Source organism: Cyprinodon tularosa, unplaced genomic scaffold, assembly GCF_016077235.1.
Source record: "Cyprinodon tularosa strain WSP-4 unplaced genomic scaffold, ASM1607723v1 ctg493, whole genome shotgun sequence".
NCBI lineage: Eukaryota > Metazoa > Chordata > Actinopteri > Cyprinodontiformes > Cyprinodontidae > Cyprinodon > Cyprinodon tularosa.
In genome coordinates this window covers 237,377-259,538 of record NW_024039222.1, presented here as the reverse complement: position 1 = coordinate 259,538, position 22,162 = coordinate 237,377, and the positions used below count along the sequence as shown (strand labels likewise).

At 37.1% G+C, this 22,162-nt stretch overlaps 1 protein-coding gene across 2 annotated transcripts in view; it reads left to right on the top strand.

Annotated features, from left to right (window-relative positions):
• The window catches only part of eml3 (EMAP like 3), a 135,236-nt gene extending 117,158 nt beyond the window's left edge, over nt 1-18,078 (top strand). For both annotated transcript variants that reach the window (XM_038302526.1, XM_038302527.1), the window contains exons 20-24: nt 889-986; nt 5,018-5,105; nt 12,228-12,326; nt 12,415-12,545; nt 17,144-18,078. In XM_038302526.1, the coding sequence (XP_038158454.1) occupies nt 889-986; nt 5,018-5,105; nt 12,228-12,326; nt 12,415-12,545; nt 17,144-17,350 (623 nt within the window). In that variant the 3' untranslated portion in view covers nt 17,351-18,078. The remainder of the gene's footprint in view (nt 1-888; nt 987-5,017; nt 5,106-12,227; nt 12,327-12,414; nt 12,546-17,143) is intronic.
• Nucleotides 18,079-22,162: the final 4,084 nt, after the last annotated feature.

Below are 22,162 nucleotides of genomic sequence, written 5' to 3'. Positions count from 1 at the left end.
CTGTTTAGCCCTCCACAGAAACATGACCTGACTCTGATAAAGGGTCATGCAAGCTAACGCTAACTCAACTACAGAAAAATGAAGGTAATAAACTCACCATTGAGTTAGCGTTAGCTAGCATGACCGGCTCCGTGATGCTGGTTTACCTACAGTATGAGCGCCACCAGCGTCACGTCACGTGACTAAGAAAATGTAACAGGATTGGCTGGGCGTTGGACGCCACAATCCATTGCTAATGTCTGTGACCTGTAGTAACCCTTCCCTTTTTACAGTGAATTTAGACGCCGAATTTAAGACGGTGAAATAGAGCCAGTTGAATCTCAGGAGGCTGAAAATATTGAGTTTGAATTTTGAAAGGTTGAATTTTTTTACATGCAGATTTTTTTAACACTGAAAAATAAGTATTGAAAATGTAATCACTTTGAAATAGTAATGTGAATTTTTAGCTTGAAGAGAAAATAACATGAAATTTCAACTGTGTAGGAATAATGACAAGGATTTTTTTTTAGGTCAAAAATGTGTTCTGGATATATTTTAACACTGAAACAGTAAGTACAAACATACAACATTTAAATTTCAGTAGCATTTTTAATTCAAATCCCAGCGACACAAATTTACTTCCATAGAAAACAAGATGGCAGCTATGAGCTCATGTTCATCTTAAACTAACAGTACAGATAAAAACCTTAACAGGAGTTTTTATAAATCCCTGTTCAGTCAAAACAAATTAGAAGGTAAAAATCCTTGACCTGTGAAATAGTGCGACCTGTTCAGGTGTTTTAGTTTAGTTCTGCGTTTAGAGTCTAAGAACGGTTGTTGGGGTCGTAGATGTAGAGGAAAAGGTTGGAATCTCCCTTTAACTGTATAAATGGCTTCTTGTCTCTCCAGATGGTCGCTTTTTAGCCGTCGGCTCTCATGACAACTTCATCTACATCTACAATGTGACGGAGAGCGGCCGCCGCTACAGTCGCTTCGGGAGGTGTAATGTGAGTCACTGGGGGGGATTGTTGGTTATGAGCTACATTTCTCTGCTTGTTTCCTTTTTTAAATTTGGAAACCTGGGCCTACTTGAGAGTACTTCCTGGTACTGCACAATACGTATACTCAGTACTCTGGGTTAGGCTTCTTTAGCATGAATTACTGCAGAGCTGCAGGAGGGCAATCAGACAAAGGTTCTGGTTTTACCTTCCTCTTGATAACAGCCCATAGATCATCTGTTCCTCATGCAACTTTTGGCTGTGTTGGCCTTCCATAGAGCCTCTTATGTATGGCTAGAAATGAAACAAAAACAATTAATGTTTTAAAACATAAATATTCTATGAAATCCTGCAGGTTTCAAACATTTTTATTGAATAAATGCTCTTAATTTCTGCAGGAAAACAACCCTTAAGGTGCCATTCATGTTTCTGCAGCCATTGCAGATTTCATACATGTGATTTTGTTTTTTCATGATCACATCATTACAATGTTTAAGTTTTATTCAAATTTAAAAATCTTAATACAGTACATTTTTGTTTAAATTGCATCGAGCCACAAACATTTATTGAAACATTTTCTACCGGCAAAAAAATTAGAACTGAAAAGACAATATTTGAAAAAAAAAAAAAATATCTTGTTTTGAGTCTAATAGTGATTTTCTTTACATAATAGTTGTAATGAGATTATAAATAACTTAATGTTTTAGTTTAATTTTATTAAGAAAAAAGGGTCTAAACAAAACCCAAAAGAATTAATATTAGTTTTAAATGTATGGAGCTACTTTGAAGCCATAAAGTTTGTCCTGAAAATGTTTTTTTTTAACCAAAAGGATGGTTTTTTTATATATAAGAATAAAGGATTTGAATCTGGAGGAGAAAAAAAAAACATTTTGATCCATATCTTTATTTTTGCTTAGCTTTTTTTCATAATAGTTGCAGTAAGATCACAAAACACCTTCAATCCATCCCTGTTATTTGATTTAAAAAAAAGACATGAAACTATAAATACTTGTTTTAACTGTATGTAGGTAAATTAGAGCTGTAAAAATTGTTCAAAACTATTTTTCAAACTAAAAGTTCTTATCTTCAAACTACAAAATGTGATTTTGATTGATGTTGTTTTTTTTCTTTTATTAATAAAAGAAAGTTAGCCTCTAAATATTCCCATTTGTGACTCTAATAAGTTTCATTTAAATGTTATTTGACTTCTTGGATAAAAGACGAATTTTAAAGAACCAATATTTTTTTTTGTGCAAAAAAAAAATGGCAAAAACAAAGAAGGATGGATATGTTTCTTTCTATGAGAAGTTGAAAAGTGCTGTAAAAAAAAAAACAAAAAGGATAATTTTTTACAACTTTATGATGAAATGGATGTAAAAAAAAAAAAATAAAATAAAAATAAGGATGCACGGATTGATCCTCCGGCTGATCAATTGGGCGGCGAATCGATCGGCCTCGATTTCCTGGATTTTGAGGATCGTAATTGGCCAATACTTGGATGGGAAACAGATCCTATCCATTGTTTTTTTTTTTTTTTGGAGTACATTAAGGGTATAATTACTTTATCTTATTTTAAACAAATTAAGGTTGAAACATTGAATTTTTTTGTGATCTTAAACAAATGAAATGAGAAGAAATCGGAATCGGTCAAAATGGGAATCTGCATCTCAGTCTTTTTACAGATCGATGATCGGGGAAGAAAATCTCCAAGCGGTGCACCCTTCACAAAAACATGAGTGGTACATTTAGGCAGCGGCGGCTGGTGGAGATTTTTCAAAATATATTTATACCAAAAACTAATCAAACATATAATAAGTTATCAAACCAGTATATTTATAACAACAGATAGCATGATAAAAAACACTTTATAAAAACAAAACATAATTTCATGTACAGGTTTACATTTTGTCCATAGATCTTGCCCTTCTGTTGCTTTTTCAAGGTAAATCTGTGTTCTTCATGGTCCAATATTGTGTCACAAACTAAAAACTAATGAACCAGTTTAATAATTGAGAAGCTGTTAGTTAGCTTTATATTTTTGGAATATTTCAAAACTATTTTATGAGAATGTGTTTATTTAGGAGCAACTATGCAAATTAACAAACATCTAGAAAAAAAAGACTATATTTTATAATTTTCCATGTGAATCCCAGATTGTTCGTTCTCCTTTGCCTTTTCTATAAAGTGCTTTAAATCAGTCCTAGCTGTCTTTATCCAGGCTGGATCAGATCCTGATGTTTGAAAAAGGAGGCAGAGAAGCAGGATAAAGCCTTAGCCTCGCTGCATGTAGTTAGCCTCGCTGCATAGAGTTAGCCTCGCTGCATGCAGTTAGCCTCGCTGCATGCAGTTAGCCTCGCTGCATGCAGTTAGCCTCGCTGCATGCAGTTAGCCCTGCTGCATAGACTTAGCCTCGCTGCATGCAGTTAGCCTCGCTGCATGCAGTTAGCCTCGCTGCATGCAGTTAGCCCTGCTGCATAGACTTAGCCTCGCTGCATGCAGTTAGCCTCGCTGCATACAGTTAGCCTCGCTGCATGCAGTTAGCCTCGCTGCATACAGTTAGCCTCGTTTCATGCAGTTAGCCTCGCTTTACGCAGTTAGCCTCGCTGCATACAGTTAGCCTCCCTGCATGCAGTTAGCCTCGCTGCATACAGTTAGCCTCGTTTCATGCAGTTAGCCTCGCTTTACGCAGTTAGCCTCCCTGCATGGAGTTAGCCTCGCTGCATACAGTTAGCCTCGTTGCATGCAGTTAGCCTCGCTTTACGCAGTTAGCCTCGCTGCATACAGTTAGCCTCCCTGCATGCAGTTAGCCTCGCTGCATACAGTTAGCCTCCCTGCATGCAGTTAGCCTCGCTGCATACAGTTAGCCTCGTTGCACGCAGTTAGCCTCGCTGCATACAGTTAGCCTCGTTGCACGCAGTTAGCCTCGCTGCATACAGTTAGCCTCGCTGCACGCAGTTAGCCTCGCTGCATGCAGTTAGCCAAGCCTCGTAGCTAAACCAGGTTCTGGAAAAAGATGGTTCTTGCTCCATTTCTCTCTCTCTCTCTGCAATACCTCTCCAACTCCCATATTCGACCTGTCAATCACCCGTAACACGTCTGCGCTGTGGCGGGAGGTGGGGAGCAAATAAACTTCCTGTCACCTTAGGCTCTGCTATACGATTGTATTGCAGAGGATCTGCTGCACATGAACAACTTTTAACGAGTCAAATACGTCACCAATCCGACCAAAAATAGAATGATGCTTTACTAGTCATTAAAGATTAAATTTGTATCTTGCCCATCTAAAAAATACATATTAATAATGTTAATTTAAAATTTAATTATAAAAAATACATTTGTTATGTTTTAATCAGGGTCATTGGGTGGGTGGGGCGGCGCCCTGGCGCCCTCTGTTGGCCAGCCACCAATGCATTTAGGGTAATTTTCTTACTCAAATTCAGAAGAGCTGTTGAATGAAACGACGAAAAACCTTCAGGATTTTTTAATAGATCTACGGTTAAAAACAGGAAGCGGTTCTCTATCATCAACCTCTGGTCCAAAGGGCCGGATGTTCAGAACCCCTGAGTTTGATAAATAGAAAGGAGAAACATTTACTTCCATCTCTTAAGAAGAGCTGGAGCACCGAGTGCCACTCCAGTCCAGGTAAGATGCTTCTGGATTGGTCAAAACAAGGAAGCGACTGTGCACTGGATCCATCTGTGTCGAAGTTCCTGAAGCTTCTAGAATCCCAACCAAAACTCTTGCATTGTCTCTGCGTCACCATCCTCTCTAGTTTGCATTTTTCTTTACCTGCTACATCCTCTAGACTTTTTTCTTCCACTCAACTTTCCATTAAAATGCTGGGTACTGCCAGTGGAAGGTGTCACTAAGCCTCTGCTGGTCAGACAGACAGGATTCCCCCCTTTATTCTGCTCATAATGTAACATCTCTATGTTAAAGATCACTGTAGCTTTTCATTTAGAGGCAGATAAGCCGCTTAGAAAAATGATAATGAAGATTAAAATGTTCCATCATCATATCTGCCTTCCTTCTCTTGCTAGGGGCACTCCAGCTTCATCACTCACCTTGACTGGTCTAAAGATGGCGGCTACATCGTGTCGAATTCAGGCGACTATGAGATCCTCTACTGTAAGTAAACCTGCAAAAATTTGTAGTTATGATAGAAAACAGGAGGAAAAAATGGGGAAAAAGTGTTTTTGTTTTTAATCATATCATATTAATATTTAGTTGTTGTTTTTTTTGTATGTTTAATTGAGACCTGTGTGACATTTATCAGTGTCATTTTTACCATGTAAATTGAGAAAGAAAGAAAAAGCAAGAACAAGAAAAGAAAAACAACAATAAGTTTGAAAAATCTGCCCCAGATAAATCGTCTGCACATATCGTGATCATTTTCTATTCAGTTCAGTTTATTTCTATAGCACCAATTCACCAGATCATCCAGTCGGATTGATTCAAAGTTTTCTATCTAAGGAAAACCAGCTGATTGCCATCCCTAAAACTGAGAATGCTTGTAGCGACAGTGGAGAGGAAAAACTCCCTTTGAACAGGAAGAAACCTCCAGCAGAACCAGGCTCAGTGTGAGCGGCCACCTGCTGAGGCCCACTGGGGTTCAAGGAGACAGAAGCAGACGTAGAAAAAGAAGCATAGATACAAAAGGCAACTGTCAACCAGCTCCACAGGCGGCCCCATCCAGGAAACACACAGCCAGGCAGACGAGCTCCGAGCCAGCTCCCATGTCAGAGGATGAAGAGAGCACATCCAGTTAGTCACAGTCAGAGAAACAGGACTACACTGGAAAACAGGCCAAGCTCCAACATCTAGAAACAAAGGTGTTGATGGCAGCAGCACAGCTGATGTTTCTCTCCAGATTGAACTAACAGATTCTGCAGAGTGGGAGAATAGAGATAGAATGAAGCAGAATGATGAAAAAGGGGTCCCTATGTCCTCCAGCAGTCTAAGCCTATAGCAGCAGAACTATCCAGTCCAGCTAAGTCCACCTTCCTTCGTGCCTCAAATGTGGAATTAATTTTTGATTCTGAGCTACTAAAGAAAGTTTTTTTTTTTTCCATGTTAAAGAAAAAACACATTTATATTTTTTTAGGAATGTCTCAATACAAAATGTTAATTTCCGATACGATATTGTCATAAATCATCATACTTTTATTTCTTTTGTTGTTGTTTAATGTTAGAAAATGCTTCAGGAAATGATTTTGCTCAATAATCAACAATAGATATAAAAACATCTGACCCATTCATTGTTAACAGTCAGTTATATAAACTTATATTACAGATTTTAGATGCCGGCTAATTTTATTCCTATATTTATTTTTTGGATGATATTGGGTCAATTTCTTATATGAGATGGGAAAACATCCGTTTTACAAAAAGGATTACATTTTCTTCTAAAGGAAGCTGACATTTCTAGAAAATGGTGAAACAAAGGATTATAGCTTCCTATATAATAACGAGGGAAATAAATCTAAAAATGACGGATGCACTGATCCATTAGCTGTGCCTCAGCCTTCTGTTCCAAAAAATACCAACCTTTCCAGCAAAGGCTGTGGGTTTTAACTGGTGGTTTTTGGATTTGTACGCATTTCCAACTTGACTTGTTTATTGTAAAAGCAAAGACAATTATTAAAAATACTTGCAAATTAGTAGAAATGAAAAATAATGTTAATATAATGTTTGAAGCTCTAAAAAGTGTTCAAAAAATAATTTTACTTCCTTCGGTTTGTTCTTAATACTTCTAGTTAATTGGAGGGTCTAACAATTAACAACTTCATCTAAACAATTAAAAATATTAAAAATTTATTACAAATGTTGGTTTTAAATTAACTTAAATATATTCTACCTACCAAAATAAGAAAACTAAATTGGTAGAAATGACAAATTACAAAAATTTAGCATAAATGGCCACAACAAGCCGACAGATTGATCATATTTAGAAGTAAAGCTGGTCCACCGATCATGTCTACCCCTACAAAGGTCTAAAATCAGCAGCTATTAATGATCTGATCTTTTATTTTTATATAAACACGTTATCTGTGCAGTTTAAACTGGTATTCATTGTTTAAAACATTACAGATACCAAAAGTAACAATACAACAGATTGGGAACCCCCTAAAAATACAGTTACCTTATTTTCCGGACTATAAGGTGGTGAAGATTCTCAGTCCTACAGGTCATAGAACTTTCCTGGTTCCTTTAGGGACATTTTCAGGCACAGACGTGTTTAAAACCTTCAGGATTTGTTGTTAGATCTATATTTAAAAACATGAAATGGTGCCACCAGCTGAAGATTACGGAAGAGGATTAGGGCCACTGAAAGAATAAAGAAAGAGTTAACTCTTTTACATTTTATTTCAGTATGAGAAAAAAGTCAGAATTCTGACTGAATTCAAACAGCTAACAGACGTGTTAGCATCACAGACATCCCAAGTTCCAAAAACTAATTTCAATACTTTCAATCTTGAAGTCAACAAATTAAAAAATGCTCCAATTTTTACAGATTAATTTAACAGTTTTTCTTGAGTTCTAATTCAAATTTATAGAAAACAGTAGTTTTAACTTAAATTAAGCCAAAAATATGTAAAATTCCTAAATTATAAATGTACATTGACCTCATAAGAAATAGAATTTTTATTGAACCTAATTGAAAATACATTTCACTTCATGCAGCTCTCTTAATATATTTAAATCTCTTGCCCTTTTTTTTATTTCATGCTTTTCTGGGCCCCAATGAAATCACGCTGGCCCCCTCCTGCCCCCCTGGTACATTTGGTCTAGATCCGCCACTGTTCCTCCTCCCTTTCATTATACTTTAGTATATTCTGCTGTAAAATTAGTCAAATATTTTGTTTTTTTACTCGAGGATTGAACCTCTGCCGTTTCCCAGGATGCACAGCTTTGAGTGGTAACTAGGTGACTGCCAGAGAGGAACCAGAGAAACTTATCAGACTGATTCAATCAGCTCTCTGATCAACCAGTCGCCTGGAACGCTGGTTGATCAGAGCATTACTTTGGACAGAAACGCTGCACAGGTTTCACCAGGAACCTCCTCCCCACACCCCGCTCTCTATTGTTGTCTGTGCAATCTCAGTAGTTCTAATCCGCACATGATGCATGAATTATTGTACTGCCTGATCGTTCTCACTCGCATTAAAAAATATCCCCTCCCATAGTCTAAAATCCAGGATAATTTATCCAACTTGCGGGCATCAGCGAACAACTATCGATATCAGGGAGACTCCCGGAAGTGCCTGGAGACTTGGGATGTCTGGCATCAAGCCGTAGCCATGTCTGTTTTAGAGACTAGCTCTCTGGTTTTAATCACCTACTGCTCCTCCATTAATCAAATAGCATCAGCAGGGACCCTCAGGGACAGAAAAAGTCTCCACCAATGTGTTCCTGTTCCTCTTTAACAACTCACATCTTTATCAGTGAAGCTGAGAGCTCCACGTCTCTGCCTTCATGGAGCCCATCTACATTAGGATCCACAATTCTCAGATTAAAGTCAGAATTCTGATATTAAAGTCGGAATTCTAAGATTAAAGTCAGAATTCTGAGATTAAAGTCGGAATTCTGAGATTTAAGTCAGAATTTTGAGATTAAAGTCAGAATTCTGAGATTTAAGTCAGAATTCTAAGATTTAAGTCAGAATTCTGAGATTAAAGTCGGAATTCTGAGATTTAAGTCAGAATTTTGAGATTAAAGTCAGAATTCTGAGATTAAAGTCAGAATTCTGAGATTTAAGTCAGAATTCTGAGATTAAAGTCGGAATTCTGAGATTAAAGTCGGAATTCTGAGATTTAAGTCAGAATTTTGAGATTAAAGTCAGAATTCTAAGATTTAAGTCGGAATTCTGAGATTAAAGTCAGAATTCTGAGATTAAAGTCGGAATTCTAAGATTTAAGTCGGAATTCTGAGATTTAAGTCAGAATTCTGAGATTAAAGTCGGAATTCTGAGATTTAAGTCAGAATTCTGAGATTTAAGTCAGAATTCTGAGATTTAAGTCAGAATTCTGAGATTTAAGTCGGAATTCTGAGATTAAAGTCGGAATTCTAAGATTTAAGTCAGAATTCTGAGATTAAAGTCAGAATTCTGAGATTTAAGTCGGAATTCTGAGATTAAAGTCAGAATTCTGAGATTAAAGTCAGAATTCTGAGATTTAAGTCAGAATTCTAAGATTTAAGTCAGAATTCTGAGATTAAAGTCGGAATTCTAAGATTTAAGTCAGAATTCTGAGATTAAAGTCAGAATTCTGAGATTTAAGTCAGAATTCTGAGATTAAAGTCAGAATTCTAAGATTTAAGTCAGAATTCTAAGATTTAAGTCAGAATTCTGAGATTAAAGTCAGAATTCTGAGATTAAAGTCAGAATTCTGAGATTAAAGTCAGAATTCTAAGATTTAAGTCAGAATTCTAAGATTTAAGTCAGAATTCTAAGATTTAAGTCAGAATTCTGAGATTAAAGTCAGAATTCTAAGATTTAAGTCAGAATTCTGAGATTATAGTCAGAATTCTAAGATTAAAGTCAGAATTCTAAGATTTAAGTCGGAATTCTGAGATTAAAGTCGGAATTCTAAGATTTAAGTCAGAATTTTGAGATTAAAGTCAGAATTCTGAGATTTAAGTCAGAATCCTGAGATTAAAGTCGGAATTCTAAGATTTAAGTCAGAATTTTGAGATTAAAGTCGGAATTCTGAGATTAAAGTCAGAATTCTAAGATTTAAGTCAGAATTCTGAGATTAAAGTCAGAATTCTAAGATTTAAGTCAGAATTCTGAGATTAAAGTCAGAATTCTAAGATTTAAGTCAGAATTCTAAGATTTAAGTCAGAATTCTGAGATTAAAGTCAGAATTCTGAGATTAAAGTCAGAATTCTGAGATTATAGTCAGAATTCTCAGATTAAAGTCAGAATTCTAAGATTTAAGTCAGAATTCTGAGATTAAAGTCAGAATTCTAAGATTTAAGTCAGAATTCTGAGATTATAGTCAGAATTCTAAGATTAAAGTCAGAATTCTAAGACTAAAGTCAGAATTCTAAGATTTAAGTCGGAATTCTGAGATTAAAGTCGGAATTCTAAGATTTAAGTCAGAATTTTGAGATTAAAGTCAGAATTCTGAGATTTAAGTCAGAATCCTGAGATTAAAGTCGGAATTCTAAGATTTAAGTCAGAATCCTGAGATTAAAGTCGGAATTCTAAGATTTAAGTCAGAATTTTGAGATTAAAGTCGGAATTCTGAGATTAAAGTCAGAATTCTAAGATTTAAGTCAGAATTCTGAGATTAAAGTCAGAATTCTAAGATTTAAGTCAGAATTCTGAGATTAAAGTCAGAATTCTAAGATTTAAGTCAGAATTCTAAGATTATAGTCAGAATTCTAAGATTAAAGTCAGAATTCTAAGATTAAAGTCAGAATTCTAAGATTTAAGTCAGAATTCTGAGATTAAAGTCGGAATTCTAAGATTTAAGTCAGAATTCTGAGATTAAAGTCAGAATTCTAAGATTTAAGTCAGAATTCTGAGATTAAAGTCAGAATTCTAAGATTTAAGTCAGAATTCTAAGATTTAAGTCAGAATTCTGAGATTAAAGTCAGAATTCTGAGATTAAAGTCAGAATTCTAAGATTTAAGTCAGAATTCTAAGATTTAAGTCAGAATTCTAAGATTTAAGTCAGAATTCTGAGATTAAAGTCAGAATTCTAAGATTTAAGTCAGAATTCTGAGATTATAGTCAGAATTCTAAGATTAAAGTCAGAATTCTAAGATTTAAGTCGGAATTCTGAGATTAAAGTCGGAATTCTAAGATTTAAGTCAGAATTTTGAGATTAAAGTCAGAATTCTGAGATTTAAGTCAGAATCCTGAGATTAAAGTCGGAATTCTAAGATTTAAGTCAGAATTTTGAGATTAAAGTCGGAATTCTGAGATTAAAGTCAGAATTCTAAGATTTAAGTCAGAATTCTGAGATTAAAGTCAGAATTCTAAGATTTAAGTCAGAATTCTGAGATTAAAGTCAGAATTCTAAGATTTAAGTCAGAATTCTAAGATTTAAGTCAGAATTCTGAGATTAAAGTCAGAATTCTGAGATTTAAGTCAGAATTCTGAGATTATAGTCAGAATTCTCAGATTAAAGTCAGAATTCTAAGATTTAAGTCAGAATTCTGAGATTAAAGTCAGAATTCTAAGATTTAAGTCAGAATTCTGAGATTATAGTCAGAATTCTAAGATTAAAGTCAGAATTCTAAGACTAAAGTCAGAATTCTAAGATTTAAGTCGGAATTCTGAGATTAAAGTCGGAATTCTAAGATTTAAGTCAGAATTTTGAGATTAAAGTCAGAATTCTGAGATTTAAGTCAGAATCCTGAGATTAAAGTCGGAATTCTAAGATTTAAGTCAGAATCCTGAGATTAAAGTCGGAATTCTAAGATTTAAGTCAGAATTTTGAGATTAAAGTCGGAATTCTGAGATTAAAGTCAGAATTCTAAGATTTAAGTCAGAATTCTGAGATTAAAGTCAGAATTCTAAGATTTAAGTCAGAATTCTGAGATTAAAGTCAGAATTCTAAGATTTAAGTCAGAATTCTAAGATTATAGTCAGAATTCTAAGATTAAAGTCAGAATTCTAAGATTAAAGTCAGAATTCTAAGATTTAAGTCGGAATTCTGAGATTAAAGTCGGAATTCTAAGATTTAAGTCAGAATTTTGAGATTAAAGTCGGAATTCTGAGATTAAAGTCAGAATTCTAAGATTTAAGTCAGAATTCTGAGATTAAAGTCAGAATTCTAAGATTTAAGTCAGAATTCTGAGATTAAAGTCAGAATTCTAAGATTTAAGTCAGAATTCTAAGATTTAAGTCAGAATTCTGAGATTAAAGTCAGAATTCTGAGATTTAAGTCAGAATTCTGAGATTATAGTCAGAATTCTAAGATTAAAGTCAGAATTCTCAGATTAAAGTCAGAAAATTCAGATTTTTTTCCTATATTAAACTGAAATAAAATTTAACTTTTTTATATTTTCAGCGTCCCTAATCCTCTTCCGTAGAAGAACCCTGATTTAGACTGAAGCTAAAATAATCGGTATTGGCTTAAAAAAACTAAACAAGTGTCTGTCGTCTTGGCTGTTAACCTGGTTGAAGGTCAGAAGTTTGCTCTCCTGCCATCCCCTCCAGCCGTTCGGCACCGTCTCATGCATGACCAAAGTGTCTGTTTCCAGAGATCTCTCTGACTGTGGCTCTGTTTCTATCAGGGGACATCAGCGGAGGATGCAAGCTGCTGAGGAACCGCTTCGAGAGCAAAGACAGAGAGTGGGCCTCGTTCACCTGTGTGCTGGGTTTCCACGTCATAGGTGAGAATCTTCCTCCGCCTCCTGCAGGTGAGCCCTGCGGCGTCGGATCAGGATGCCGGGCTGATGTCTGTTCCTCTGCGGTTTGCAGGCGTGTGGTTGGAGGGCTCAGATGGCACCGACATCAACGCGCTGTGCCGCTCTCATAGCGAGACCATGGTGGCCGTGGCCGACGACTTCTGCAAGGTCCACCTCTTCCAGTACCCCTGCCCCAAACCCAAGGTACTGCTCTACCTGATTCTACTGATAAGGTCTGACTAATCCATCACAGATAAACCCTGGTGTTTAAAGTCGAAGGGAAATCATATATATATATTTTTTTTTTTACAAACTTTGTTTATTTGGTTTTTCACAGGAATTGCATAGCCATACATTTACAATGTGATACATATAAAACAAACCATACAATTCCCTTGAGTCATAAAAAACCAAACAAAAAACACAACAAAACGACCTGCAATCACTCCCAGGCAATAAGAAAAAGTCATAAGAAAAAGGACACCCACACGAGAGAAAAAATAAATAAAAATAAAAATAAAAAATATATTAAAAAATTATTTAAAAAAAAAAAGAAAATTTTTTTTTAAATATTACAGTACAGTTTGTGTCCAGGAAAGGGGGATATAATATTTAAATGTCAAATCATTCTGGCCTAAACATGTATATAAATGTTTTCTTTATCAGACGATATCGTCCCAAAATGTATACAATTTCTATAAAAAAAAAAAAAAAAAAAAAAATCTTGTCTTAAAATCTTTGTTTTTTTCCGTTATCTTCTGCAGGCCAGTTAGTTCTACGTCAGCCTGAACACCTAAATTCAGCCAATCATATATCAACAGTCATCTGTCAATCACATTTTTCCAGTCATAGCATCTTGATTCATATTGTTGTGATGTTAAAGGAATAGTACACCCAAAACATGATTAGCCTTCATTTTCTACTCACCCCCATGCTGAGAGACACTCTGGAGTACTTTTTTGATATCTCAAATGCATCTGGAGATCTGGGAGGCTTCTTGCTGTCTGCTGACATTCAAATAATGGAGGTCTATGGCACCCGAGGCAGAAAGGTCCACAAAAGTCCACAAAAAACGTGTCAATATTCCTCCATACTGCTCGTCCAATGTATTCCAAGTGTCCTGAGTGGGTAGCGTCCAGAATTTACTCGAAATGAAGTCATTTAGAATGTTTTTAGAGCATAAACAGTAGTGTATAGGATTTCCTGTATAGGATTTCCTGAAAGCGCGTTCACGAGTCTACGGAAACCGCGGCAGACCAAAGCAGATGAAAGTGCGCATTCAGCGTCTGCTCTGCCGATAATGCAAGCGTAGAAGAAGAAATGTGCTGTTTACCTGTGCAAAGAAAGAAACAACGAAAGAAAAATGTCTGAGGACTTCAGTGTTGAGGAAGAGCATGAGTTCTTTGCCGAGCTGAATGCGCACTTTCATCTAGTTTGGTCTGCCGCGGTTTCCGTAGACTCGTGAACGCGCTTTCAGGAAATCCTATACACTACTGTTTATGCTCTAAAAACATTCTAAATGACTTCGTTTCGAGTAAATTCTGGACGCTACCCACTCAGGACACTTGGAATACATTGGACGAGCAGTATGGAGGAATATTGACAAGTTTTTGTGGACTTTTATGGACCTTTCTGCCTCGGGCGCCATAGACCTCCATTATTTGAATGTCAGCAGACAGCAAGAAGCCTCCCAGATCTCCAGATGCATTTGAGATATCAAAAAAGTACTCCAGAGTGTTGTTCAGCATGGGGGTGAGTAGAAAATGAAGGCTAATCATGTTTTGGGTGTACTATTCCTTTAAGTTCAATGCCCATCCAGGTAGGATGCCACATTAATGTTGTGGACTTATATTCTATTCTTTTCTATTCCCAGCCCGCTGGGAATTTATGTTTCTGATACTTTAAGATGTTTATGGCCCTCCCCTGTAGGGGTGGAATTAATATCTTATTTAATCAGATATTATTTTAGCTGTTATAGACTGTTTATGACACACAGTCCTACTAACTGTGTGTTAGAACAATAGATGAAAGAGTGATTCTGTTCTGTTCAAAATATAAGATTTTATTAACAAAAATCATTCAGCTCCAAGTCAAACATATTTAAGTTTAACACTCTTAACTAAGACTAGTAAAACTCAACTAAACTAAACTACTATTTACAAAGAGGAAGGGGAAAACGGTTGAAAACCATATTACAGTTTAAGATGGATTCTGTGTTTGAAACCAAAGTTTATCTGGGATAATTTGGGATATGATCAAATTAGCTTTTCACTAATTTTAAAGAAATGGGAATGTTTTCAGACCAATTCACAATGCAAATCCATGAGGTGAATAAAACATTATTTGGCCAAATAATGTTTTATTAAATGATTTGCTTAATCAGGAACCAAAAAACCTTTAGCTAAATGATTCTTTACCCTCCTTGAAACAGCTAGCAGTGAATAAACATCAGGATTCCACTAAATGTTATATCAGTGTTTAGTGAAATAAAGTTTGTCCGAGCTTCAGCAACAGCTCAACACATGTTTCTGTATAGCATACACTGGAAAACATTCAAATCTAGATAAGTCATTTTTTCTTAAAATAAGTGCATTTTTTCTTGAATTGAGGAGATAAAAAATAACATTTTGCCAATGGAACAAGACAATTTACTTTTAAATAAGAAAAAAAACTATTGCATTGTCTTATTTCAAGTGCATTTTATCTAATAATCTTATTTTAAGAGTAAAAATACTAATTCCATTGGCAAATCATCTTATTTACCTACTCAAATTAAGGATAAATACACTTAATTTAGGAAATTTTTCCTTATTTCTAGATGTTTTTTCCAGTGTAGCGTAGCATGCAGTCCATTCTGTTAGCGTTGTCTCTACTCATCAGTAAACACATGTTGTTTGTTCTGTCCCTAATCATGCCCGACCTGCAAACCTTTTTGTCCATGTCCATTTTCCATCCAGCTGGAGTTTAGCAGGCAGTCTCTGTCTCTGTCCCAGTGGCTCACAGCAGGTGTCCTCTTTGTCTCATGCTCACACCGAAGGCATGATTCTCATCCAGTCTGGCTCTATAAGTTCTGAAACTCAAGAGAAATGTGTTGCAAAAGGTCTGTTTTGCAACAGTTTGATTCTGAATTGTTCTGACTTATCCTGAGGATTTTGGAGATCCGGGTCTTTCCGCTCTGGCAGGATCTCCATCTTGCCGGACATGGACCCCAGCTTCATGGACAAGGGAGAGGAGGCAAAGAGAAAGAGATCCTGTGTGCTCTGTGATTTTGTCTTTCCTCACAAAGTGGGGGGTGATTGGTCACACCTCGAGAATCCAGCCGCAACCAAAGTTGCTTGTGAACCTTCCTCCACAACAATCCCGCCCCCTTGATAATCGACCAGTCACATTCACTTTATTCACTCGTGTAGAGTTGTGCACCACATTTGGGAGAATTCGGAAATGCGACGGTTGGAACGGCCGCTTCCCTACGACTTTAAGCTGTATGAATGCAGTTCACACAGGAGATAACATACAGTTCGCTGGAAATGTGAACGGCAATGCAAAGAAAATCGCATTTCACAAAAAAATCGGAATTGAGCATTAAGACCTGCAGTGTGAACGTAGCTTTCAAATAGTAAATGAGCAGAAGCTTAGCAACTTATTTCATCTCAAGGCATTTTACAATTCAACCAGATCATCCAGTCAGATTGATTCAAAGTTTTCTATCTAAGGAAAACCAGCTGATTGCATCGACTCATTGACTCTTCAGCAATCCCTCACACTAAGCATGCTTGTAGCGACTGTGGAGAGGAAAAACTCCCTTTGAACAGGAAGAAACCTCCAGCAGAACCAGGCTCAGTGTGAGCGGCCATCTGCTGAGGCCGACTGGGGTTCAAGGAGACAGAAGCAGACATAGAAAAAGAAGCATAGATAAAAAAGGCAACTGTCAACCAGCTCCACAGCGTGGTCTGTGATATGTTATTCCACGCCACAACGCAAGAGGGCAGGAACTAGCTGTGGGTCTAGAAACGGCCGAGGCGGTGAGGAAGTGAGCAAGTTTGTGCGACAACGGAGGGACATGAGGGTTAAAAACAGCGGGGATCCAGGTGGAAAAAGGGTCCCAGCGTTCTCGCGCACCTCGCTCTTCTAGCTGCTCCATCTTCACCAGTCGTTTTCCACAATGGTGGTCATACAAACAAAACAAGCCGGTAAGGAACCAAAAAGGAAATACGCCATAGAGTAGAACAGATGTAGATCTGACCAATCAGAGGCCTCCTGTCTGCGGCAATGTCTGCGGTCACCTACAATTTTGGGGAGGTGCAGTAGTGTCTGTGGAAGGGGGAGGGGGGAATATCTGCGTTAACTGTAGACGACCTGGTTTCTAAGCATAAATCAGTCTTACTATGATGAGAAAAAGCAGAGAGAGCAGAAAGTTACAGATTGAACTAATAAATACTGCAGAGTGAGAGAATAGTGATAGAATGAAGCAAAGTGTGGAAAAGGGGTCCCTATGTCCTCCAGCAGTCTAAGCCTATAGCAGCAGAACTATAGAGATAGATCAGGATAACCCAAGAGTCTTGGATGAGGTGTAAGAAAGTTAGAGCCAAAGAATGGCCAAACGTCTATCCGCACTGAAATTCTCCCTTATCTTAAATGCATTTTGATGTTTTTATTGTGTTTATTAGAAACTGGAGGTTTTATAGAATTTCATCTTGCATTTAAAAAAATAACAAATTTCTGATTTTATGTTCTGTTGTTTTCAGGATTTCAAAATGTGCATTTTTTGAAAAGACGAATAAAACATCTAATTTTGTCCGCAGGCGCCGAGCCACAAGTACGAGGGCCACGGAAGCCACGTGACCAACGTCTGCTTCACCCACAATGACTCCCACCTGCTCTCCATTGGCGGGAAGGACACCTGCATCCTGCAGTGGAAGGCGACCGGAGGAGGGGCGGCGGAAAGCAGGGAGAGGCCGGCCTCTGCTTCATCCACCTCCACCAGCTCTCCAGAACCTCCACCCAGCTAGACGGGGCAGCTGGTAGCACCGGTGAAGGAAGGGAGGGAAGCCGTTTGCTTAAAGCCACCGAGGCAGAAATCAGTGATCAGCTTAGTTTAGCCGCTGCTGTCGGTCTCAGAAGTCCCCGTCGACGCCTCGCCGTAAACCCATCTGAAACTGACCCGTGGAACAGAACCTTTGGCTTTCTGTTGCGTATGTGGTGAGGAAACGTGTGTAGAGCGCTGCGTAATGTGACTGGTATTACCTTATCAGGGGTGGGCAACTCCATATCCTGAGGGCCGTGGTCCAAAACCTGAATCAAACGGCTGAATTACCTCCTTAGGATGCAGCGAGTTCCTCCAGATTCCTCTCAATCATCTAATTATGTGATTCAGGTGTGAAAGAACCAAAGCGGCATCTGAAAGTTGCAGGATAGCGGCCCTCAGGAACTGGAATAGCCCACCCCATGCGTAGATGTTTCTGTGAACATGCCTGTTTTAGTGGTTTTAGGTTGACATGTTTACAGGTTTTAACAACAGCATGCCATTGTGCCTATCAGAATGTCCTCCTATGTTTTTGTACTTCAGTGCAGCGTTGGCTGCTTCTGTTCCTATGAGGCTCCCAGCTACATGAACTCTCTTTTTCTTACTAATTCATTAATTTCTTCGACCTTTAAATCTGTATACTTGAAATTTATTACTTTTTTGTAATAATGTGTTTGTTTGTTTTTGTTTTTTGATAATACAAACAAAAAAGTGGGGGAAAAAAAGTGTGTTTTCTTGAGTTTTCACTAGGGGGCAGTGCTAACCTAAAGGTGAGCTTTGCTCTTATAGTTTGATTTTTAAAATTCAACTCATGACCTTGGTGGATTATTTTTTGGGAGAGCACTGGAAGACGGTCTTCTCTCAAAACCCTCTCGATTCCCAGCGATTTTAAAGCATTTACAACTAATTAGGAATGCATGAAAATTACAACGATAAAATGCTTCCCAGTATAGACATGTTAGACATCAAAGGTTAGATTCTCCACAATTCAACCACCAAATTTATTTTATGGACACAGCGAGCATGAAAGCACAATTAACACAGATATAGCAGCATGGTAAACTATAAATATGACGAAGCAGTCACAACATCATCCCTCTGAAGGCGTCCAGAAGCCATTTTATAAATCCAATCTTCATTTGTTTATACTCCATTCCTCCAGAAGGGTTCACAGATTAAAGTAATCCAGAATGCTTTTAGTTAGTCACAGTCAGAGAAACAGGACTACACTGGAAAAACATGATCTCCAACATCTAGAAACAAAGGTGTTGATGGCAGCAGCACAGCTGATGTTTCTCTCCAGGATGGAGTCACAGCCAAACAGGAACAGACCAGATGAAGCTACTATGAGAAAAAGCAGAGAGAGCAGAATGTTAGAGATTGAACTAACAGATTCTGCAGAGTGGGAGAATAGAGATAGAATGAAGCAGAATGATGAAATGGGGGTCCCTATGTCCTCCAGCAGTCTAAGCCTATAGCAGCAGAACTATAGAGATAGATCAGGATAACCTGAGCCGCTCTAACTAGAAGCTTTATCAAAAAGGAAAGTTTTAAGCCTAGCCTTAAAAGTAGACAGGGTGTCTGCCTCACGGACTAAAACTGGTAGTTGGTTCCACAGGAGAGGAGCCTGAGAACTAAAAGATCTGCCTCCCATTCTACTTTTAGAAGTTCTAGGAACCACTAGTAAACCTGCAGATTGAGAGCGAAGTGCTCTGTTAGGAACATAAGGAACAATCAGATCTCTGATATCAGATGGAGCTTGGCCATTTAAGGCTTTATATGTGAGAAGGGGGATTTTAAATTCTATTCTGGATTTAACAGGAAGCCAATGAAGAGAAGCCAGGATAGGAGAGATATGATCTCTCTTTTTCATTTTCATCAGAACTCTGGCTGCAGCATTTTGGATCAGCTGAAGGCTTTTAACTACAGTTTGTGGACTTCCTGATAGTAAAGAATTATACTAGTCCAGGCTTGGATTCAGCATTAATTTAGAGACAGCATGAAAAGTCAGCTGAGTAGAAAACATAGAGAGGAAAACAACAAGAAGAGAGGGACTACACCTAGAACAAATAATGGATGTCTATTCTATTAACACATCAGTATTTGTTACATTTTTGTAAGGGACGTAACGTTAGAATCTACCTTCTTGGATTTTTTTCCAGTCGACTGAAGTTGAAGCAAATTGGTTGGTTGACTAACTCTAAGCTGGAGATTATCTGTTCAAGATCAAGATTTAAAACTTTTGTGTTTCAAAAAATGCAGGTTATGCTTTACAATAATAAATTTGCCAGAAAACTTGTATTGCAGTTATTAGTTATAGTGAAAATGAAGCGTTTCTTGTGGTCAATGAAAAAGTGGATGATTGCAGATAAGATGAATGTCAAGTTTCTTTTTTTTTTTTTTTCATAAAAAAAACACCAAAAAAGTAAAAAAAAAAAAAAAAATCCAGGAAGATTTTTTCAATTCAAAATGTCAGAAATAGCGTTTAGTTCCAGGTTTTATCCAGCAGCCCAACAAAGCCTGGTTTTAGTTTAGAAAACATGCAAATAGAAACGGATGAACGGGCCCCCCCTTTGGAATGGGGGTCGTTTGGCTTCATTGTTAGCCTGCAATGCCCCATACCTGTCTATGTCTCTGGGGGCCGTTAGAGGGAATAGTTGGCCTGGATGAATAGACGAGGTCCTCTGCTCTGCTGTAAAGGGGTGGGGGTTGCGATGTAAGCCGAAAGGTTCACAACCCCCACCCCTTTACAGGGTAACGGAAGACCTCGCCTATTCAGCCAGGCCAACAATTCCCCCTAACGACCCTCCCTTTCAGAGACATAAGGGCAGCGTGTCGCAGTGAGCTTGTCAGATATTTTTAATTTATGCCCAACATTGAAGCGTGGTCTGCGCTATTTTATTCCACGCCACAACGCCAGAGGGCCAATCAGGAACTAGCTGTGGGTCTAGATACGGCCGAGGCGGCGAGGAAGTGGGGGCAAGTTTGATGCGACAACGGAGGGACATGAGGGCCAAAAAGAGCGGGGATCCAGGTGGAAAAAGGGTCCCAGCGTTCTCACGCACCTCGCTCTTCTAGCTGCTCCATCTTCAGTTGTTTTCCATAATGGCGGTCAGACAAACAGAACAAGCCGGTAAGGAACCAAACAGGAAATACGCATAGAGTAGAGCGGATGTAGATTTGACCAATCAGAGGCCTCCTGTCTGCGGCACTGTCTGCGGTCACCTACAATTTTGGAGAGCTGCAGCAGAGTGTCTGTGAAGGGGGGGGCACATCTGCGTTAACTGTAGACGACCTGGTTTCTAAGAGTAAACCAGCCGATAGACTGGTTTACTCTTAGATTCCAAAGCGGTGGATCATCTAACAATGATCTGCGCTGGAAGAGACATGGTTATTGATAGATCCTTTGGATCTATTTCCTTTTTTTTTTTTTTATTCTCATTTACTAATTATTTAAAAGCAAAAAGGTGATAAAAAGGCTTCAGTTGTATTGAGATAGGATCCCAGTTTTCATCTGCTAAATGTCTATTTCAAAACAAAAAGAAATACTCTATTTTTTATAGCTGAATTTATCAGCCTTTCTTGAGTTCTAATACAGATTTAATAGAAAACTGTAATTTTAACTTAAATTAAGTTAAAAATGTGCAAAAATCCTAAATTATGAATGTATATTGACCTAATATCTAAATATATTTATATAGCTACAATTTAAAAAAATAGATTTTTTGCTATGCTAAGGGATTGTGACTTTTTTGTTGTGATTTACGACTTAATTCTCATAATGTTACGACTTTATTCTAATAATTTTACACCCTTAGTCTCATTATTTTACGACTTAATTCTCATAATGTTACGACTTTATTCTAATAATTTTACACCCTTAGTCTCATTATTTTACGACTTTATATTCATAATTTTACGACTTTATTCTAATAATTTTATGACTTTATTCTCATAATTTTACAATTTTATATATTCATCATTTTATGACTTTATTCTCATAATTTTACAATTTTATATATTCATCATTTTACGACTTTATTCTCGTAATTTTACAATTTTATATATTCATCATTTTACAACTTTATATTCATAATTTTACGACTTTATTCTTGTAATTTTATGACTTTATTCCCATAATTTTACAATTTTATATATTCATAATTTTACGACTTTATTCTCGTAATTTTACAATTTTATATATTCATCATTTTATGACTTTATTCTCATAATTTTACAATTTTATATATTCATCATTTTACGACTTTATTCTCGTAATTTTGACTTTATCCTCATAACTTTAAGACTTTATATTCATAATTTTACGCCACTATTCTCATAATTTTACGACTTTATTCTAATAATTTTACACCCTTAGTCTCATTATTTTACGACTTTATATTCATAATTTTACGACTTTATTCTAATAATTTTACACCATTAGTCTCATTATTTTAAGACTTTATATTCATAATTTTACGCCACTATTCTCATAATTTTACGACTTTATTGTCGTAATTTTACGCCTTTATTCTCATAATATTACGACTTTATTCTTGAAATAGAAGAAAAAAAACTTTAGCCTCGCCATAACACTCTGTTGTACTTTATATATTTATATTCTTTTGTGTCCCCCTCCCCCCTTGAACATTTGGTCTAGAACCGCCACTGCTATGCCCTGGTGGGAAAAAAAAAAAAAAAAGTTGTTCGATTCTCCGGAGATTGTCGATATTTGCCGAAGATGACGATCCGCGCGCTGTCGGAGCCGACCAGAGTGTGTGTGTGTTTGTGTGTGTGT